The sequence below is a fragment of the Poromitra crassiceps genome (genome assembly GCF_964638095.1).
Source record: "Poromitra crassiceps genome assembly, chromosome: 23".
Classification (NCBI taxonomy): Eukaryota; Metazoa; Chordata; class Actinopteri; order Beryciformes; family Melamphaidae; genus Poromitra; species Poromitra crassiceps.
Window position 1 is genome coordinate 21,463,037 of NC_139639.1, and position 18,484 is coordinate 21,481,520.

The 18,484-nt window shown below is 42.7% G+C and overlaps 2 protein-coding genes across 2 annotated transcripts in view; both read left to right on the forward strand.

Moving 5' to 3' along the window:
* kcnab1b (potassium voltage-gated channel subfamily A regulatory beta subunit 1b) overlaps positions 1-2,522 on the forward strand; it is a gene marked incomplete at both ends in the record, with an annotated part of 49,066 nt that extends 46,544 nt beyond the window's left edge. The window contains 6 exons of the mRNA XM_083658911.1: positions 31-116; positions 1,393-1,513; positions 1,644-1,738; positions 1,901-2,021; positions 2,200-2,288; positions 2,433-2,522. Of these exons, the coding sequence (XP_083515037.1) occupies positions 31-116; positions 1,393-1,513; positions 1,644-1,738; positions 1,901-2,021; positions 2,200-2,288; positions 2,433-2,522 (602 nt within the window). The remainder of the gene's footprint in view (positions 1-30; positions 117-1,392; positions 1,514-1,643; positions 1,739-1,900; positions 2,022-2,199; positions 2,289-2,432) is intronic.
* Positions 2,523-4,496: 1,974 nt separating this feature from the next.
* pask (PAS domain containing serine/threonine kinase) lies at positions 4,497-17,289 on the forward strand. The gene is made up of 21 exons (XM_083659064.1): positions 4,497-4,599; positions 5,107-5,346; positions 5,497-5,711; positions 5,812-5,982; positions 8,051-8,185; positions 8,388-8,522; positions 8,672-8,939; positions 9,320-9,501; positions 9,604-9,730; positions 10,049-10,217; positions 10,611-10,843; positions 11,582-11,699; positions 12,348-12,925; positions 13,035-13,180; positions 13,405-13,572; positions 13,742-13,867; positions 13,982-14,116; positions 14,259-14,458; positions 15,453-15,586; positions 15,791-15,934; positions 16,694-17,289. Exons 2-21 carry the CDS (start codon positions 5,127-5,129, stop codon positions 16,864-16,866), a joined length of 3,777 nt encoding a protein of 1,258 aa, XP_083515190.1. The 5' UTR covers positions 4,497-4,599; positions 5,107-5,126; the 3' UTR covers positions 16,867-17,289.
* The last annotated feature ends 1,195 nt before the right edge of the window (positions 17,290-18,484 follow it).

An 18,484-nucleotide genomic window follows, 5' to 3' on the forward strand; every position in this document is an offset into this window, starting at 1 on the left:
AGGTAAGTGCCATCTGTTTTGTCCCTGCAGAGATAGTGAGAGCGATGACACATGTGATCAACCAGGGCATGTCTATGTACTGGGGGACATCACGGTGGTCTGCCATGGAGATCATGGTGAGTAACAGAACATGTCCTTATGCTGCCCATGAACATCAAACTCTGCTCACATACAGCTTGCTAACTCTCAGCAATGCAGGAGAGGACAATGAATGAGGAAAAAAAATCAAGTTAAGTCAAATGGGGTCAAAATGTGTTGCACCAGTATATGCTATAACATTGTACTACTGTACAGATAGGGGGGGGGGGGGGGCATTTGAAAAGGTGAGGTGGAATTTGTAGTTGTAGAAAATAGGCACACGTGCATCAGTAAATTTGAAGTCACAGAGAAAAATGCTTGTTGCAAACCCTGTCGTCGTCGTCGTACCCCCCCCCCCCCCTCCCACAAACAACACTTACACCTTCTCAAATTTGTCATTACAGGTGAAGGATTTGAGAAGGTGTAAAATAATCATAATAATAAATAAATCAAATCCAGCCTGCAGTCTTGAGCTCCTTCCCGTCAGGAGCTGGCACCTGACAGCATCCAATCTGTCAGGTGCCAGCTCCTCTGCTGCTGAGTAACTACAGCTCTCTCTCTTTCTCCCTCTCTCTCACTCTCTCTCTCTCTCTCTCACTCTCTCTCTCACTCTCTCGTTCGGACACCAAGTGGTGACAAGGGACAGGTGCCCAAACGAGCTCCTTTGATTGGTCAAAGAGTCTACAATTTACAGCTCTACAGGTGTACAAAACATCAAATCCACATTTCAGTGAGATATGTGGTGCAAAAATGAGAGAGGCGCGGAATGAAAAAACAAAGAACAAAACAGCCATTTGAATTGAGACTTGTAGCGGCGGATTCAGGCAGTTGTAATTATTATTTACTTGTGTTTGTGCTAGAAGAAATATCCAAGAATATATATAAATATATATATATATATATATATATATATATATATATATATATATATATATATATATATTTGTGAGAAAATATTCTACAGGTGTGCAAATTTTGTCCAGGACTTCACATTATTTGATACAGGTGTGTGATTGTGTTTTGCACCATATTTACTGCAGCAACTTGAGCAAAAATGTGCGCATATGAATTTCTCGATTTGTGATTCATAGATTAGGATTTGTGCACTTGCAATGAAGAATTTGAGAAGGTGTAACAGAACTGCTGTGTTTGTGGGAGAGAGAAAAAGATCAACGCCTAAAGCATTTTTCTCTGTAAACTTACTGATACGCGTGTGACTATTTCCTCCAACTACAAATTCCACTGTCACAGGTGCTCAGTTGTTTTGCCAATATTATTTTCATAACGTCCTCCCCCTTCTGTCTGTTCACACAGGAGGCGTACTCTGTGGCCAGGCAGTTTAATCTAATCCCTCCAGTGTGTGAGCAGGCTGAGTACCACTTCTTCCAGAGGGACAAAGTGGAAGCACAGCTGCCAGAGCTCTACCACAAGATAGGCAAGTCGCAGCCGCTCCCCCGAAACTAGCCTCTCCTCAAATTTAAACTTTTATACTGAATCGATTTTGTGGCTGTGATAGTGTTCTTATCCTGTTCTTAACGGGGGGGATGGGGGGTGTCCCGTCACAGGTGTGGGTGTGGTCTCTTGGTCCCCTTTGGCCTGTGGAATCATCACTGGGAAGTACGAAAACGGCGTCCCAGAAACATCCAGGGCCTCAATGAAGGTACAGGTTGAATATCATTGGATTACCCTGTTAGTTATAAATTGCAACCATTACACATTATGTAGCAGGTATGATATTGACGTGACATAATGTAGCATAGGTAACCTTTGCCTAATTCCGGGTGGGGTAATTGGAATGTGTCCACTTCCTGTGTTATTCCAGCCATACCAGTGGTTGAAGGAGAAGATCATGAGTGACGATGGGAGAAAACAGCAGGCTAAGCTGAAGGAACTGGCTCATATCGCTGAGAAGCTCGGCTGTACTTTGCCACAACTAGCCATAGGTAAGGGACGAAATGAACACTGTATGTATTTGACAGTGAAGATACTGCGTCACCTTAGCATTCCTGTGAGAGACAGTGGTTCTCCTCAACCCTTCAAAACCACTTACCTTATACCTTGATACCATACTTGATAAAAAGCCTATAAAACTCCCTCTGATGTCCTGTTCCCCATCTATAGCCTGGTGCCTGAGGAACGAGGGAGTGAGCTCAGTGCTGCTGGGCTCCTCCAATCCAACCCAACTAACAGAGAACCTGGGAGCCATTCAGGTACAAAGAACATTTTCCAAACCCTGGGTAACACTGGATAATCATTTGATGAGTTCTTCTAGTAGGGCAGCAATGTCAGCATATGATCACCTGATGAACAACATGTTGCCTACTTATGTTCTTCCTTTGTTTTGTGCATTGCAGGTAATTCCAAAGATGACAGCAGGCATCGCCTCGGAAGTGGATCATATATTGGGCAATCGTCCTCACAATAAAAAGGACTATCAACATTAGGACGGATCCCTTTTTGAGAACTATGCTCAAAAGCTTGTCAAAGCTTGCTCCTCACAGCCATGGCACAGGAAATGTGTGCCCAACACTCTGCTTGTGTATGACTGTGCGGGGTGACTGTGTAAAGTGTTCTGCTTGGCTCCCTGTATGTACGAAGATCAACCAGTACTCATTATTGTAAATTGAGCTCCTTGGCAAAGCATGCATGCTAAGCTATCTCAGCCAACCACTGGACCCAGTCTAACCAACAGTTAGAAGATGCAACAAGATTACTACTGATGTGCAATTCTCTTCTGCTCCAAAAAAACTGTGTCGATGCCACTGATCCACAAATTCATGGCAGCAAAAGATGAGATTATTAGTTGGGGATGAATCTAGCATAGATGACTGTGTAACCATGCTTATACTGATTGACAGTATGGGCTAGTTTCTGTGCTCGAGAGGGATGATTTGCTGTAAGGTCAATGTACTGAAACAAGAAACCTTTAGGGACTTTTATTGTCCAAAGCATCTCATAAGCTGATGGCAGTGCAGTACTTAGCTCATCACAGCTGACTGCACTCAATGTACCGGAGAACTAGCTTACTAGATGTTTGTGATGTGTGGAAAAAAATCTATGATGATGTGCTTAATTGGGCCTGATCGCAGGAGACTGGATGATATGCCCCTTCCCTTGCAACTGGAGCTGACTTGTCAACATGATGAATTGTTTCAGCACTGGATAAACTGAAACGCTGTTCAAAATCATGTTGCTAATACCAAGAGAGCTAAGTTTAACTGAAATATTTTTCAAAACGTCTGACTGTTATCTATTTTTCTTTATAAGCAGCTATGTCAGAATAAGCTTTTCACCCCATATTTTAAGTTTTTTATTTTTCCGCTTCTCATGCAACATTTCAGTCTTGTTTACTTTCCTATTGTGCCCCTTAATCCCTGTTTTAATTTGGACTTTCTGTCAATGGTTAAACGATCTGATTCATTTAATTTTAAGTCTGTGCGGTGGCTAAAACATATCTGTCCACTCCAGTCATGGTTGAGGAGATGTGTGTCCTAACAGGAGCTCATGGAACAGAGCCATAGCTAAGACTAAAAATAAAATCATATAAAACCCTCTGGTCATTGCACCTGGAATAAACTGAACTGCATTCCCCAACTTCTCCCAGAAGCCAATGTTATGTTATGTAATGTAAAGATCTTTGCTAAGTTAAAAAGGTTTTCTGTCTGTTCAAAAATGTATTCTGGTGGTGGTCATCACATTTGTACATACAAATAAATAGCTTATATGTTAGCCTATATGTTTTCCCCATGCAAATATATGCTGATTTTCTATTCGTGTTTCCATTCGTGGGCTTCCATTTTTAAGGCCAGTCTAGTAAATCAAATGTAATGTCAAAGCTAATGTACATTAGAGCAGACTCAATGTGTCATTCTCTACAAACCCAATTTCTTGTTCATTTTGATTTTGTTGAATTCATTGAAAATAATGTGACAATTTACCCCACATAGTGTGACAACGTACCCTGTGATGGCGCAACTTTTAGAACTATATAGCTCCAGTAGGCAGCTTTAAAGCACAATATCAATGGAATGTTAACCATAGCAACATATCAGAGAGTAGAACCCGAATGACCCTTGTTTGTGTGCTGTGCCTGTGATTGACTAGTTATACATGTTCCAGCTAACCCTGATGTTTTTGTCAGACCTATAACCAAGTTTATTAATTAATTATTAAAACTCAAATCAGTGGATTGGGCGGATTCGAAGATCTGGTCTATGACAGTTGTAATTGTTGTAATCAAACACCTATGAATTAACTCTATGATTGTCGAACTGCGTTTCCATAGAAACAAAAGCGGTCTCCAAAACAGGTCGTTGTGTCAACCCACAGGAAAAACTCATTGGCTAGTTTACCGGAAACTCGTCAAAGCATGACGTTTGATTGGCTCCAGGGACTTCCTCGAATGCACACGGCTCCGCGTTCGAAACCCGCGGTTTACAAAACCTGCTGCGGGACGACGTGAAATAATTTGTTTATTTGGCTTTCCTGGTGGAATGGTGTTGAGGTTTTGCTGACACTACGGTAAGGTCAATTAGCAAATAAACCATTCAAAGTTTCAGCCGCAACTCTGCTTTCTCAGCTGAACGGAGCATGACAAAACATGTTGCTAGTAGTAACGCTAGCAGAGCTGCCTAGCTAAGCTAACCAAACAAATGACGTTAGTGGAGTGGAGGTAACTTGGCCTTCTATCGTCAATACATTTCTTTGCCTATCTGGTTAACTAGGTTAGTTAACCAAATTGACTTGTTTGCAAGCCATACATACATTACTCTGGTAACGTTAGCCTGATAGACTGAATTGTCAACTTGCTACACTCAAAACTCAATTCAGTGGAGTGAGCGGATTCGGAAGGAAGGACCCAGTCAGACACTAATATCTGGTCAAACTTATTGAGGGAAGGACAGTCAGACAATATTTGGTCAAACTTATTGGCTAACGTTAACACAATCATCACATAAATGTAACGCTTACAGATAAGTTTGTCCATATGCATAATAGTCGATATTCTTCATTCATTGTCAATCCCAGCTGGATAACTATTAGCAACAATGTCGCTGTGGACTGAGGCTGATTTTGGAGCCAGCCAAAAGCTCAGAGGTAAAGGAGACACCATTTGTGTTGTTCCTGACTTCCCCACTGATCTCCTGGAAGATGACTTCAACCTGAATAAATCCTACCCATGTACTCAACGACCTTTGCACAAGAAGGCACTCCTGGCATTGCAGCGTCGTTATTATCCTGGTTCAATGACAGGAGGTGAGTGTGACTGTGAGTGTAACTGTAATGTAATGTGGCCATTGGTATACAAGCTGCTCTTTTTGGATGTAATTGTGATGAGGGTGAGGATTGGAAATGTTTCTGCAACAAGGCTCTCTAAGAATATGGGCCACAATTTTTTGCTCATAGGTGAATATTCAGTATGCAGTTCAGTAGCAACGAGAAACCTCCAAATTTCCAGCCTGCATCCTGGCTCTGATGTTTCAGCCACCCCCCTGCCACACCCATCCATCATATCAGAGACAGAGGAAAGCCTGTTCAGCCAGCTCACCTCTGAAGATTTTGGCCTCTCAGGATCCCCATCTGTCCTCAACCCAAACAAAGCCATCCTTACTGTCAACCATAAAACCAGAGAGGTAACGTATGTATGTGTACTTGTGGCTGGACTGCATTAGTCAATCACGCAATACTGTTAACAGGACATCCTATCAACATGCTTTTGTCCTTTTTTTCCAGATTGTTTCTGCCAATGAGCAGGCCTGCAACCTGTTTGAGTGTACCACTAATGAGTTGATTGGGAGAACGCTGTCCTGTGTTTTGAAGAAAACCAGTCAGATCGTAGAAGAGGCATTGTGGGAAGAGTATCTACAAGTAGACGGAACTGTTGCAGTTGTATCTGGAAAAGTGGTATGAAATGAATACCGTATGTTTAGAAAAAAAAACTTCAAACAGGTTCTAGGATGAAAAGGATGTATAGTACACGTATGCATACATTTCCCATTGGATTGGGTACCGTTCACATTTGAACTGAACCGATGGTATCTGGAATTCGGTACCGGTACCTTTTTTCAGTACTTTACTCTCCCCATAATTACAAACACGTAATTTCAGTTGTAAAAAAGAAAAGTCCAAACTTAACAATTTCAACATTATATATTTAGAACATTTTACACACAGCAGGTACCGAAATTTGGTATTGATAGATTTTACTTGAATCGTACTCTGTAGTACAGATGTAATTCAGTAGGCATTTCGGCACCCAACTCTAATTGAACTTCTGTCAATCATTCTGGCTGGTCTTGAAAGTCAGATGTGTTTGTTTTTTCCTCCTTAAACCATGAGTTGTGTTTGATGTGGTACTCCGTCTCCAGGTAGGTGGATGCTGTGACTGTATCTGGTGTTGTGTTTGATGTGGTACTCTCCGGTAGGTGGATGCTGTGACTGTATCTGGTGTTGTGTTTGATGTGGTACTCTCCGGTAGGTGGATGCTGTGACTGTATCTGGTGTTGTGTTTGATGTGGTACTCTCCGGTAGGTGGATGCTGTGACTGTATCTGGTGTTGTGTTTGATGTGGTACTCTCCGGTAGGTGGATGCTGTGACTGTATCTGGTGTTGTGTTTGATGTGGTACTCTCCGGTAGGTGGATGCTGTGACTGTATCTGGTGTTGTGTTTGATGTGGTACTCTCCGGTAGGTGGATGCTGTGACTGTATCTGGTGTTGTGTTTGATGTGGTACTCTCCGGTAGGTGGATGCTGTGACTGTATCTGGTGAGTTGTGTTTGATGTGGTACTCTCCGGTAGGTGGATGCTGTGACTGTATCTGGTGAGTTGTGTTTGATGTGGTACTCTCCGGTAGGTGGATGCTGTGACTGTATCTGGTGTTGTGTTTGATGTGGTACTCTCCGGTAGGTGGATGCTGTGACTGTATCTGGTGTTGTGTTTGATGTGGTACTCTCCGGTAGGTGGATGCTGTGACTGTATCTGGTGTTGTGTTTGATGTGGTACTCTCCGGTAGGTGGATGCTGTGACTGTATCTGGTGTTGTGTTTGATGTGGTACTCTCCGGTAGGTGGATGCTGTGACTGTATCTGGTGTTGTGTTTGATGTGGTACTCTCCGGTAGGTGGATGCTGTGACTGTATCTGGTGTTGTGTTTGATGTGGTACTCTCTGGTAGGTGGATGCTGTGACTGTATCTGGTGAGTTGTGTTTGATGTGGTACTCTCCGGTAGGTGGATGCTGTGACTGTATCTGGTGAGTTGTGTTTGATGTGGTACTCTCCGGTAGGTGGATGCTGTGACTGTATCTGGTGAGTTGTGTTTGATGTGGTACTCTCCGGTAGGTGGATGCTGTGACTGTATCTGGTGTTGTGTTTGATGTGGTACTCTCCGGTAGGTGGATGCTGTGACTGTATCTGGTGTTGTGTTTGATGTGGTACTCTCCGGTAGGTGGATGCTGTGACTGTATCTGGTGTTGTGTTTGATGTGGTACTCTCCGGTAGGTGGATGCTGTGACTGTATCTGGTGTTGTGTTTGATGTGGTACTCTCCGGTAGGTGGATGCTGTGACTGTATCTGGTGTTGTGTTTGATGTGGTACTCTCCGGTAGGTGGATGCTGTGACTGTATCTGGTGTTGTGTTTGATGTGGTACTCTCCGGTAGGTGGATGCTGTGACTGTATCTGGTGTTGTGTTTGATGTGGTACTCTCTGGTAGGTGGATGCTGTGACTGTATCTGGTGTTGTGTTTGATGTGGTACTCTCCGGTAGGTGGATGCTGTGACTGTATCTGGTGTTGTGTTTGATGTGGTACTCTCCGGTAGGTGGATGCTGTGACTGTATCTGGTGTTGTGTTTGATGTGGTACTCTCTGGTAGGTGGATGCTGTGACTGTATCTGGTGTTGTGTTTGATGTGGTACTCTCCGGTAGGTGGATGCTGTGACTGTATCTGGTGTTGTGTTTGATGTGGTACTCTCCGGTAGGTGGATGCTGTGACTGTATCTGGTGAGGTGCCGGTGTCGGTATGTACCTACAGACAGCCACATAATGGAGAACAGTTGCTTGTCATGATGGAGCAAGTGGAGAGGGTGTCGGCCATTCTCTCCTTTTCGCAAGATGTAAGTACACCGTGATTGATTAATTCAATATTTTAGGTGATATTTCCAATGAAAATTCCTGTTTTCTTGTCTTTCCACTACCAAGCAAGCAGCTTTTTAGTGTTGTCCTGATCACACCCTCAAGTATATACTACCAGGTAAAACACTACCATTGTTAACGCATTAAAACAATATCTAATTACACTTTTGTTGACATTTCTAGGGTAGTATCCTCAGCTGTGATTTGGCGTTTGCCCATCTCCATGGATACCGCCAGGCCGAGGAGTTGACAGGAGTGTCTGTTATGGAGCTAATCCCCTCTTTGAAAATCCCCCTTTACAGCCATGCATTGCCCAAAGTAAGCACACTTGAGAACTAAACTGTCCCACTCAGCACAGAAAATGCTTGGACACTTCAGTATTGCATAGAAAGTAAACGATATTGCGCACAATTTTAAGCTCAAATAACGAATAATCTTTTCTGGCTTTGCTCCTCTCATTCCTTCAGATGCTGAGGGTTCAGAGATTGTGTGGTAAAAGCAGAGAGGGTACATTAGTCCCGCTGTGTATCAAACTACAGGGGGCAGTGGTGTGTGGGAGACCCCAACCGCAAAACACTGGGACTAGTCACACCCTCCCAGCAGAGGCTCTCGGAGGATCAGATGCAGAGGAGAAGCAGCCCTGTTCACTCCTCACCTCTCCTGTGTGCAGAGCAGCGGCGGTGGCATCACAACCAGAGAACATTGAGCAGACTCCTGGAAAAGAGCTGTCCTCTGGTACGGTGTTCAACTCGGTGCTTCTCAAAGACTGGGCAGGGGTGTGAGGATAGGTCACGGAAAGAGTGAAACACGTCCCCTCTTATTCTGAAGAAAAATTTGTATAAAAAGCTAATGACTTTAAGATTCCATATAAGATGCCAAGATGCCTCTATAATATGAATAATATAGTCAGTTGAATAGTAGCATCAAAACAATGTAAAATGCCTGATTAACCTACTCAATATTCAGAAAAATCAGCACAGGGTAAAAAAAAGTAAATGTGGTCTCTTAGAAATAAAATTAAATAAAGCACTGACTTGGCAAATTATGTACTTTAGTGAGTAGAGGTGCTGTAACTAATTGGTGCATTTTCTACACTTGTGTTGTGACCCCCACAGAAGTCAACGGGCAAAGCATTGCCCTCTCTCCCAACTCTGCACTCGTGTGCTCTGGGACAGTTTGGGTGTTTGCTCCTCTGAGTGGCCTCCTCCTCATCCACCCCAATGGCTCGATCTACAGCATCCACAACCACCTGGCCCTCAGCCTGTTTGGGTACAGCAAGGACGAGCTGCTGGGAAAGGTTAGTTGTTGCACCAGCTGAACAAGGCTGGTAGGGTTAAGGTCATCATCGATGCCATCTGATTTAACGTCTGTCACTGCTGACTCTTGGTTGTATCAACAGTGTGTCACTTTCTTGATGCCTGGTTTCTATGGATGGATGACGTGCAACTCGGACAGGAGTGCCAGCCCCTTCCACGATCCTCAGGCGGAGGTCATTTACACATCCAAACCCTCATCTGCTAACACTGGTAAGCATTTGTCTCATTCATGACCTCATTCAATATTGCAGTATTTACTGTCGACTTGTTCTCATTAGTCTGAAGTATTTGTTCTTCTCTAAGATCAACATATGTATACAGCTGGTATTTGTGTTACTGCCTCATAGGCCTCTCGCTACTGTTTCCAATTATGCCAGTGCAGGCACACTGCATAAGTTCTTTTGATTTGAATGCATTCTTGTAGTGTCTTTGTTCAGTATAGTGTTAAGCCTGTATTGTGTAACTGTCTAATTCTTTGGCCACTTGTTGTATATTTGGCAAATAAGTCATTCTGATTGATCCATTCAGAGCCTTCATCGCTGGTGGCTGGGGACATGGCCATGGTGCATCAAGCAGTCCTGGGCAGAACCCCCTCAGGAAGAGGCAAGATCTTCACCGGAAGCAGCACCAGGCTAGAGAAGCCGGGAGCTCCTTCCACCCTGTCCCCTCCTGCTGTCACCTCCACACGCATGCTTACGTGAGTACCAGTCACTGTGTGTACATACATGTATTTGTATGCCTCATGATGTAGGAGCTAAGGGCTTTGGTATTTGAGCATTAAAATATCCAACTGTTTACAAATGACGACTTCATAGAGCCTCACTGGAGAATAAACCTGTTGAATTTGACACTACGGTAGTTTCGTATTGGCAGAAACTTGTGCCAACAGACCAGCGAATTTGAATCATGTAGACCCAGTTTTTGCGTTTGCTGTTGGATTGAATTTACTTCCATAACTTGCAATGAGATTTGTTTGAGAAAATGTTATTCACATTTGCCGTTGCCATCCAGCCTTTCTGATTTTGTCATTTGATTCTAAATTAGCTCGAATAAAAATACTTATAACCCCACCCAACTATTGTTTCCACAGGGCTGATGACACTACGGAGCTGTTGGAGGCAGCAGCCCAGTTTGCTCCGAGCTGTCGCCAGCTAGACAGTATAGACAGCACCCAGGTGCTCCTCCAGGGTTTTTCCTGGGTGGAACATCCAGAAGGAGACACCTGCTGTCTGGACCCCACCCAACCTCCACACCATAACCCAGAACGGCAGCTCGGTAGTGAGGATCAGAGAGATAGTCACTCCCTCATCGAGAGTAATCCAGGTATGAAATGGCTAAAATTGTTGGAATGTATCAATGTATGTAGAATAAGTGTTTCCTTTACATAAATGTATCTGTGGTGCTCCTTACAATTGATAAATCAATTGCAATCACAGTGCAACAGGCCACATTTCATGATGAAACTGCAACACCAACACCCCACATATGTAATTACTCTGCTGGAAGTAGTATGAATTTATTTCTCACATGTATTGAGTAGGGGTTTCACAGACTACTCAACACTGTATCATAGTAGACTAATCGTTCCCCTGGGGTTTTAGAAATAAACAATATAAATAAAAATACATTTGTTTGAGCAATCATTTTCTACTTTATACCATGTTAAGTAAACAAACAGATGAGTATTTAGAGATGGAAAGACTCCTGTCTGTTGTTACTGCAGTCAAACAGTTGCTGGGGTTTAGCAGCTCATTTCTAAATAGCCTCTCAGAGCCAATCAGGACTCTGCTATTTCACATATCCTCAGGTTGGTCCCGCTTAGCCTACATTATTTAACCCTTTACTGGCTGTTTTTGAGACCTTTCTGACGAGAATTGATCGTTATTGCGTGAAAAAATATATATACATACTGTATCTCCCATGACTAGTCGACTATCTTTTGGGAGTAGTCGATGACTACTAAAATGCAGTAGTCGTGAATCCTTAGTATTGAGAGACGGTGCAAAACAGCAGTTTGTTATGAAACGATATGGAGCATTTTCCATTGTTTCCCCTCTTCAGACACGCCCACTCAGGATGAACATGTAGCCAGATTGGTTGGCACCTCTGATCGAGGGAAAGAGCGCCATGTGTCTGTCCTCCATGAGTCCAGCTTTGAGGTGATCTCCATGGAAAGCAGGTGAGGAGAGAGGACACGGTGCTGTGTCTCATGGGATGTTTCATTCACCATAGGTTTAGTAGTAGTAGTGGTAATAAAATATTAAATGATTTAAGCCTTATTTGGATGGGATTAGTTATCAGGATACTAGCTGATATGTAACTGTTATTCCAGGTCATCTGACCAATTAACTAACAATCAGAGAACTCTATTCTGTCTCCAAATTAAAGGGGTGGGAATGACTAGGCTTCACTGCTTCACACACTGATGATCACACACTTAAAGTGAACCTTTAATCTGATCAAGTTTATGAAATGGCGAACTTTGTGTTCAGCATCTAGGCAGGTCTTAAACTCATTCCTGCGGTACTCCGTATTAGCATTTGTGATGCTCTAACCAGCAAATGTTTGGTATTTTTACTTGACTAGTGATTAATTGATGAGTCAAATCAATTAATTGACTAATTGTTTCAGAACTAAGTCACTGACATGCCAGGTTGGGGTAAAACTCAAATCAAAGACATGCTCTGGTAATGATTACATTACACTGCCTCCTGTTAAAGTAAACCCGACATATGGCTTTAACCTGAAAAGAAGAAATGTAATCAGTTAGTGCCATGGAATGTGCCATGGACCCTTCTAATCAATCTAATGGAACTCAAATTTCCAGGTCTTCCTCCGGGTTCTGTGAGAAGTTTGCTGGTCCCGGCCAGGCAGATGACTCCCCTTCGGCCCACATAGTGAACTCGGCGAGCTGCTTCCTGGATGTCAACACCGACGGTGACCTGGTGACCCGGGCCATGGCTGACCTGGACCTGAGCGGTAGTATCGAGCTGCCCGGTGGCAGAGGGTACGGCGACGATAACACACACTCCCTGGCATCCTGCGACACAGCCGAGCTCTTGCGTACCCCCTCCCCGTGTGTCATAGAGTCTGACCATGAGGCAGAGTCTGACGGGACTGGTAATGCAGCAGTAGAGACCAGGAACCGTTTAAAGGAAGAGGAACAATGCAAGAAGGACGAGGGAGAGCAAGATCAGTGGGCAGCTCTCTCAACAATTCACAACGGCCAGTCCCAGGAGTTCGGCACACAAATGAATGGGAAGATGCCGTTACCAACAGACCTTCCTGCCACATCTACTCCTAAGAAACCAAGGGTGAATGGACGCACCCGGTCCTCAGACACTAAGCAGATTCTGGAGGGGCGATACGAAGGAAGTGCGTACCACAGGGATGGCACTAGAATAGGTTGGTACTACTGCAGCTTTACTGTCGTTGTGTTTACCTGATGGCATTTAGCAGATATGGGGACATTGTTGTTGTTGTTGACATACATCTTTTTCCTTTCTTTCTGCAGAGGTGCAGTGTGATGTGTGCAAGTCTAACCTCCCTGATGGCAACTCTGTGTTCTGTGTGTGGATGAGCCGGCCCAGCCAGCAGGGGGCACTGTTTCAGACTGATGGACACTCACTGCATGATGCATCAGGGGCCAGTCTAGGAGAGGTCAGTGGCAGTAAAGAGACTTTGTAATGATTGAGTTTTGCAAATGCTGTCTATCTAAACACAAAACATTTACCATTTCCCTAACTGCCTGCTTTTAATGTTATTCTAGTTCAGTTTAGTGTATCTATCGGCCCATGTATCCATCATCTGTCTAGCTACCTACATCTGTGTCTTGGTTGCTATATATCTAACTAGCTCATATATTCATTCAATTATGCCTTCAGAGGATTGGTGAGGCCAGTCATGGGGAGGTTCTGCGTTCCACCATGGATCTGGAGCAGACTCGAGCCTGTGACGGCCAGTTTGCGGAAGAGTACCAGCCTCTCAAAGCTGTGGGTAAAGGAGCCTTTGGCTTTGTCTGGAAGGCAATAAGGCACTGTGATGGACAAGAGGTAACAGAGAATTGTCATTTTAATGCATAAAGATCACCAATTTCTACATATACAGTGTGTAGCATAACATTTCACTGTTCAAGTATTTAACCAAATAAATGGTTAAAACATCGTTTTGCAAGGGGACATCATGGTGATGATGTGGCCTCTTTATTTTCATGATATGCAGGTGGTAGTGAAGTTCATCAAGAAGGCCAGAATAGTGAATGACTGCTGGGTGGATGACCCGATGCTCGGCCAAGTCAGCCAGGAGATTGCCATACTGACACGAGTACAGCACCACAACATTGTCAAGGTATCTGTGTTGTTCCGGCAAAAACATTAAGTCATAAGACTTTACAACTTTTCATCTATTCGATTGAGTTCCTAATCCTTATACATCGTACTTTACATGTGTGCGTGTCACTAGGTCCTGGAGGTGTTTGAGAATGGCAGTTACTTCCAGATGGTGATGGAGAAACATGGAGACACTCTGGACCTGTTTGAGTTCATAGACAAGCAGCCGCGGCTGGATGAGCCCCTGGCCAGCTACATCTTTAGACAGGTACATGACCAGGAGACTGCACATGGCGGGGGACTGGACAGTGGGCACTGGGATTAATTTAGTACTGCTGAAACCAAGTTCTGGACTTTTAACAGTTGGCCATTTGTTCTCTCTTTAACGCGTGATTCTCTCCCACTCTCAGTTGGTGGCAGCTGTGTTCTATCTGAGGAGTAAGCGCATCCTCCACAGGGACATTAAAGATGAGAACATCATCATCGACAAGTGTTTCCACATCCGACTCATAGACTTTGGCTCTGCTGCCATGCTGGCTCCGGGGAAGCTCTTCTACAATTTCTGTGGCACGCTGGAGTACTGCTCCCCCGAGGTGCTCCAGGGAAATCCGTACGTATATATGTGGCTGTCACGATATCACATTTTCACTACACGATTATCGTTGCCAAAAGAATTCACGATAACGATATTATTGTGATATAGAAGATTTGAAGGTGGGGGAAAGCTATCACTCGCATTCATCTTTAACTTATTGTATGTATTTTTTGGCAAATTAATTACACTAAAAATACAAGTGTAGAGAGATGGTGAGAGTCTGTAACCATAACTACAAAAGCATACAAAAAGAGCAATTACACTTACGGTAATGGAAAGAAACTGAAATGATTTAAGAGGTGCTGGATTATTTACACAATATTATCATGTATTATTAACATGATATCAATTAAGCAGCTCACCCACAACATAAAACCTAACTGCACAATCTAGGTCAAGTCTTACATTGCTTTTGACACATTTAGTTTTATAGTCAATAAACATATAGCTTAAAGCAGGGGTTTTCAGAGTCTGAGACTGTGGGCCTCCACTCAGACAAAGCTTGGAAAAAGGTGGACCCCTCACCCCTTAGTTTACTTGTTTATTTTTGAATTCCTGGATGCCTATAGGATCATGATATTTGATCCCAGACACTCAACAATTGAGCAAGATAGCCTGACATTGCTGTTTGACATAATACTACACAAAGGTCTGTTGAAGATATTTATTTGTTTCTGACTCTGGGAAAGTGAGAAAAACCGTAAAATGTCCCCAAACTACTGTATCTGAACTATCTCTAACCACATCACAGACACATTTAGGCTATTCTATGTGATCTCATTTTGATAACTAATGTAACTGTTTTTTCACTTCCATTCAGTGAGCCTCCCCTGAAACTGTTTGGAGGCCCGCCTCCCACTTTGACAACCTCTGGCTTAAAGGATATATCCAACCGTAAATTTTGAGACTCATGAATGAGGTCGCTTCAGGTTTTGCCTTTGACTTTGTTCTGGTTGCTTTTGTACATGTTGTTGTATTGATTATGTGTTGTTGTCTGTCCTGTCTGTAGCTATGAGGGTCCAGAGCTGGAGATGTGGTCTCTGGGCGTGTTGCTCTACACACTGCTATTCAGTGAGAACCCCTTCTGTGGTGTGGACGAGATCATGCAGGCCAAACTCAGGCCCCCTTTCCCTCTCTCCCCAGGTAATCTACTGTCACAACAAAGCTTTGTGTCGGAAGCTCTGTTCTTGTTTGCCTAATAATGAATCAAAAGTCACCGAGCAACATGAATCAAAAGCTTTTGAGTCGCCTAGCATAATAATAGTTATTTCACATTCACTGACTTTCACACAGTGAATGTGTCTTTCTGTTTACAATTGTGTTTCCTTTCTGTTTGTATTCTCCCAGAACTGCGTGGTGTGTTGTCAAGGCTGCTGCACCCCGATCCTAAGCAGAGGATGACTCTGGACCAGCTACTGCTGCAGTCCTGGGTCAGCCAGCCCATCTCCCTGGCGGAGTACAGCTGGACTGAGGTGGTCCCCGAGAGTCATGGTAAGTACTAGTGCCCCACCACTCTCTTAATAGCAGGCTTATATTTGAATTTTTAAATACGGGATATCAGCCAGCCATGTTGTCTGCTGCCCATATGATGGAGGTTCCTCGTACCACAGCTACAGCATGTAAAACCTGTAGTGGTGACATGCACATTTCATTCATTTAATTGATCAATAATGTATTTGTAAATTCATTTAAAGACGGTCACGTCTACCACAGTTTCCCCTACCATAGAATATGTTTTAAAGAGCTGCTAACCGACCTAAAATAATAGTGCTGCAGTGTGAGTCCCATGAAAGTCTAACAGTTTCAAGATCATTTCCATTCTGCCAAGAATAATTTTTATTCTGAAAATGTATGTACAGTATATGTATTTTTTCTTCTTTTTCTTTTTTCCTTTTCCTGTCTGAGTCTGTTCTTGTTGTTCATGTTCTGAAAAACGGCAAAATAAAATATAATATGAAATATGAAAAAAAAAATTAATCAAATTTCAAGATATTGAATATCAGGACAAAATATCAGGTGACTCCATCTAAAAATAGTGTTTTCGGGTTTTCTTCTATTTTATTTTTTTCCGGATTATTCATTTCTTTTTATGGGTGCTTTTTTGTGTTCTTGATCACATCACCTTTTTTCCTTTTCTGTGTGTGAAATGGGAATGAAAGAATCTGTAATCTCTCATCACTGCAAATGACCATATGGTGAGAGTAGAATGGAGATAGTCAGTGTCATTAAAGATCCTCTCTTCCGCAACAGGCTCACCCCAGTACCATGAGCACAGTCCCAGACCATACCTCGGACATGGCCTGTTCCCGGACGAGGGTGACGAGACTCTTCCTGATGATGATGAAGAGGAGGAAGATGAGGATGATAGAGGGTCAATGGTGGCCCTGGAAACTGAGCTCCAGAAGTACCTCTGTGATGACTAAAGACTGAATTTCAAAATGGGCATTCCCCGTACTATCTTGCCGATAGGAGCCCAACTATCCGTCCAACATTTATTTTCACAATTTAACATTTAAAATCAGAAAAAGCAAGCCTCTGTCGTGTGATGGAAGGCCAAACTCTAATCTATCAGTTTCTATTGGACAACTTGGAGACAAAATTAAGCTTTTACCTTTATGAAGGATGCAGGACTTGCGACCAAATATAAAGAATGCCATTATCAAGCTATTGGGTGGGACAGGATGTATATTTATTGGTAATTGCTGAGTGCAACACAGGGACATATAAGCTTTATGATATACTAGCAGTTTTTACATAGTAAATTTTATTTAATCTTGGAAGTAGGGAAGATTTCAAGCAAAATGTTGGTGAATGGAGGATCTAGCATTGCTGTCAAACCCCAAATGATTGACCCCAACCTTGAATTGTTTACCTCTGAGAAACCCCATGGAAACTTTAGTTTGAAAGGGAAGGGTGTTCTTTATTCACCTTTAATTTCAAGTGTATGTTATATGTTCATGTTTTTTTTTACATTATTTTTATTGATTTTCATGTTTTTAAACTTTATGTTCCTGTTATAAGCTTTCTATGTTCATGTTTATAAGCTTTCAAGTTTTTAATTAGAAATTGTAAGTATATTTACAATATTTTATCTATTTATTGTGCTACACACGAATAAATATTTTAGCACAACTTAGTTTTTCTGTTTTTATTTTTGTCAAGTTGTGATAATTAAAGAATTGGGTGTTAAATAGGAAGATTTATATTTTCCTTCAAGTATATATTTTTTATTGTATATTTGTCATAATTAAATGGATTAGATAAATGTCAGTAACTTACATTTACAACTGTACTTTCTAAAGTAAATTTGCAGCAAAGACAGTTAATTTTAGAGCATATTCTAGGAGGCCTCTCCTTTCCGTGTGTCCTTTTCTCTAGTGGCAGTCGGTCAGCAGAGGGCGCCAATGAGCCGCCCTACTTGGGCTTGCAAAAATCACATCTGGGCGATTTGATATCTATCACATTGAATAATGTCCGTAATGGGTCATTGCTGGACTAGTAGTTTAGAAAATTGGCCTTCCTGATTTCAGGGAAATATGAGTAACTTAATGCTTATTCATACATGATCTCTGTAAAGAGACATTGCTGTTTTGTTTTTTTCAAACTTGTAGGCTACTCTGGAAAGAGTATGTATCATTCCATTTTTATTTTTATCCATTTTTATTTCATTTATATTAGTAGGTTCAGCCCTCATCATGGGGACCAACATTTCCTATTCAGTCAGAATTTAAACCCTATGCTAATGTTGACCATAGTCTGGACAGTGCCACATACAATTCACATAGTTACAGAAACAGGACGAGGAAGGCAGCTTGGTTGGTATTGGGCTTTTATTACAATACGTTACAATACAATACGTTTTTCAATTGGTATAACGATGGTGGGTATACGGCGTGACCGTAGGCGGTCAAGTGGAGTTGCTGATGGTGCGTTGATGGAGCGCACCGTTCTCGCTTCAACGAGTTGAGGCCTCGTAGCACCCTCTTCAGTAGGGTAGGCTTCTTTGGGACCAACGTCTGTTCATCTCTGTCGTGGTGCATC

Coding starts and splice junctions, on each gene's coding strand:
- pask (XM_083659064.1), top strand. CDS start 5,127: ATGTCGCTGTGGACTGAGGCTGATTTTGGAGCCAGCCAAAAGCTCAGA. Junction 9,502..9,603: donor AGGACGAGCTGCTGGGAAAG/GTTAGTTGTTGC, acceptor TTGTATCAACAG/TGTGTCACTTTCTTGATGCC. Junction 13,573..13,741: donor GGCACTGTGATGGACAAGAG/GTAACAGAGAAT, acceptor CATGATATGCAG/GTGGTAGTGAAGTTCATCAA.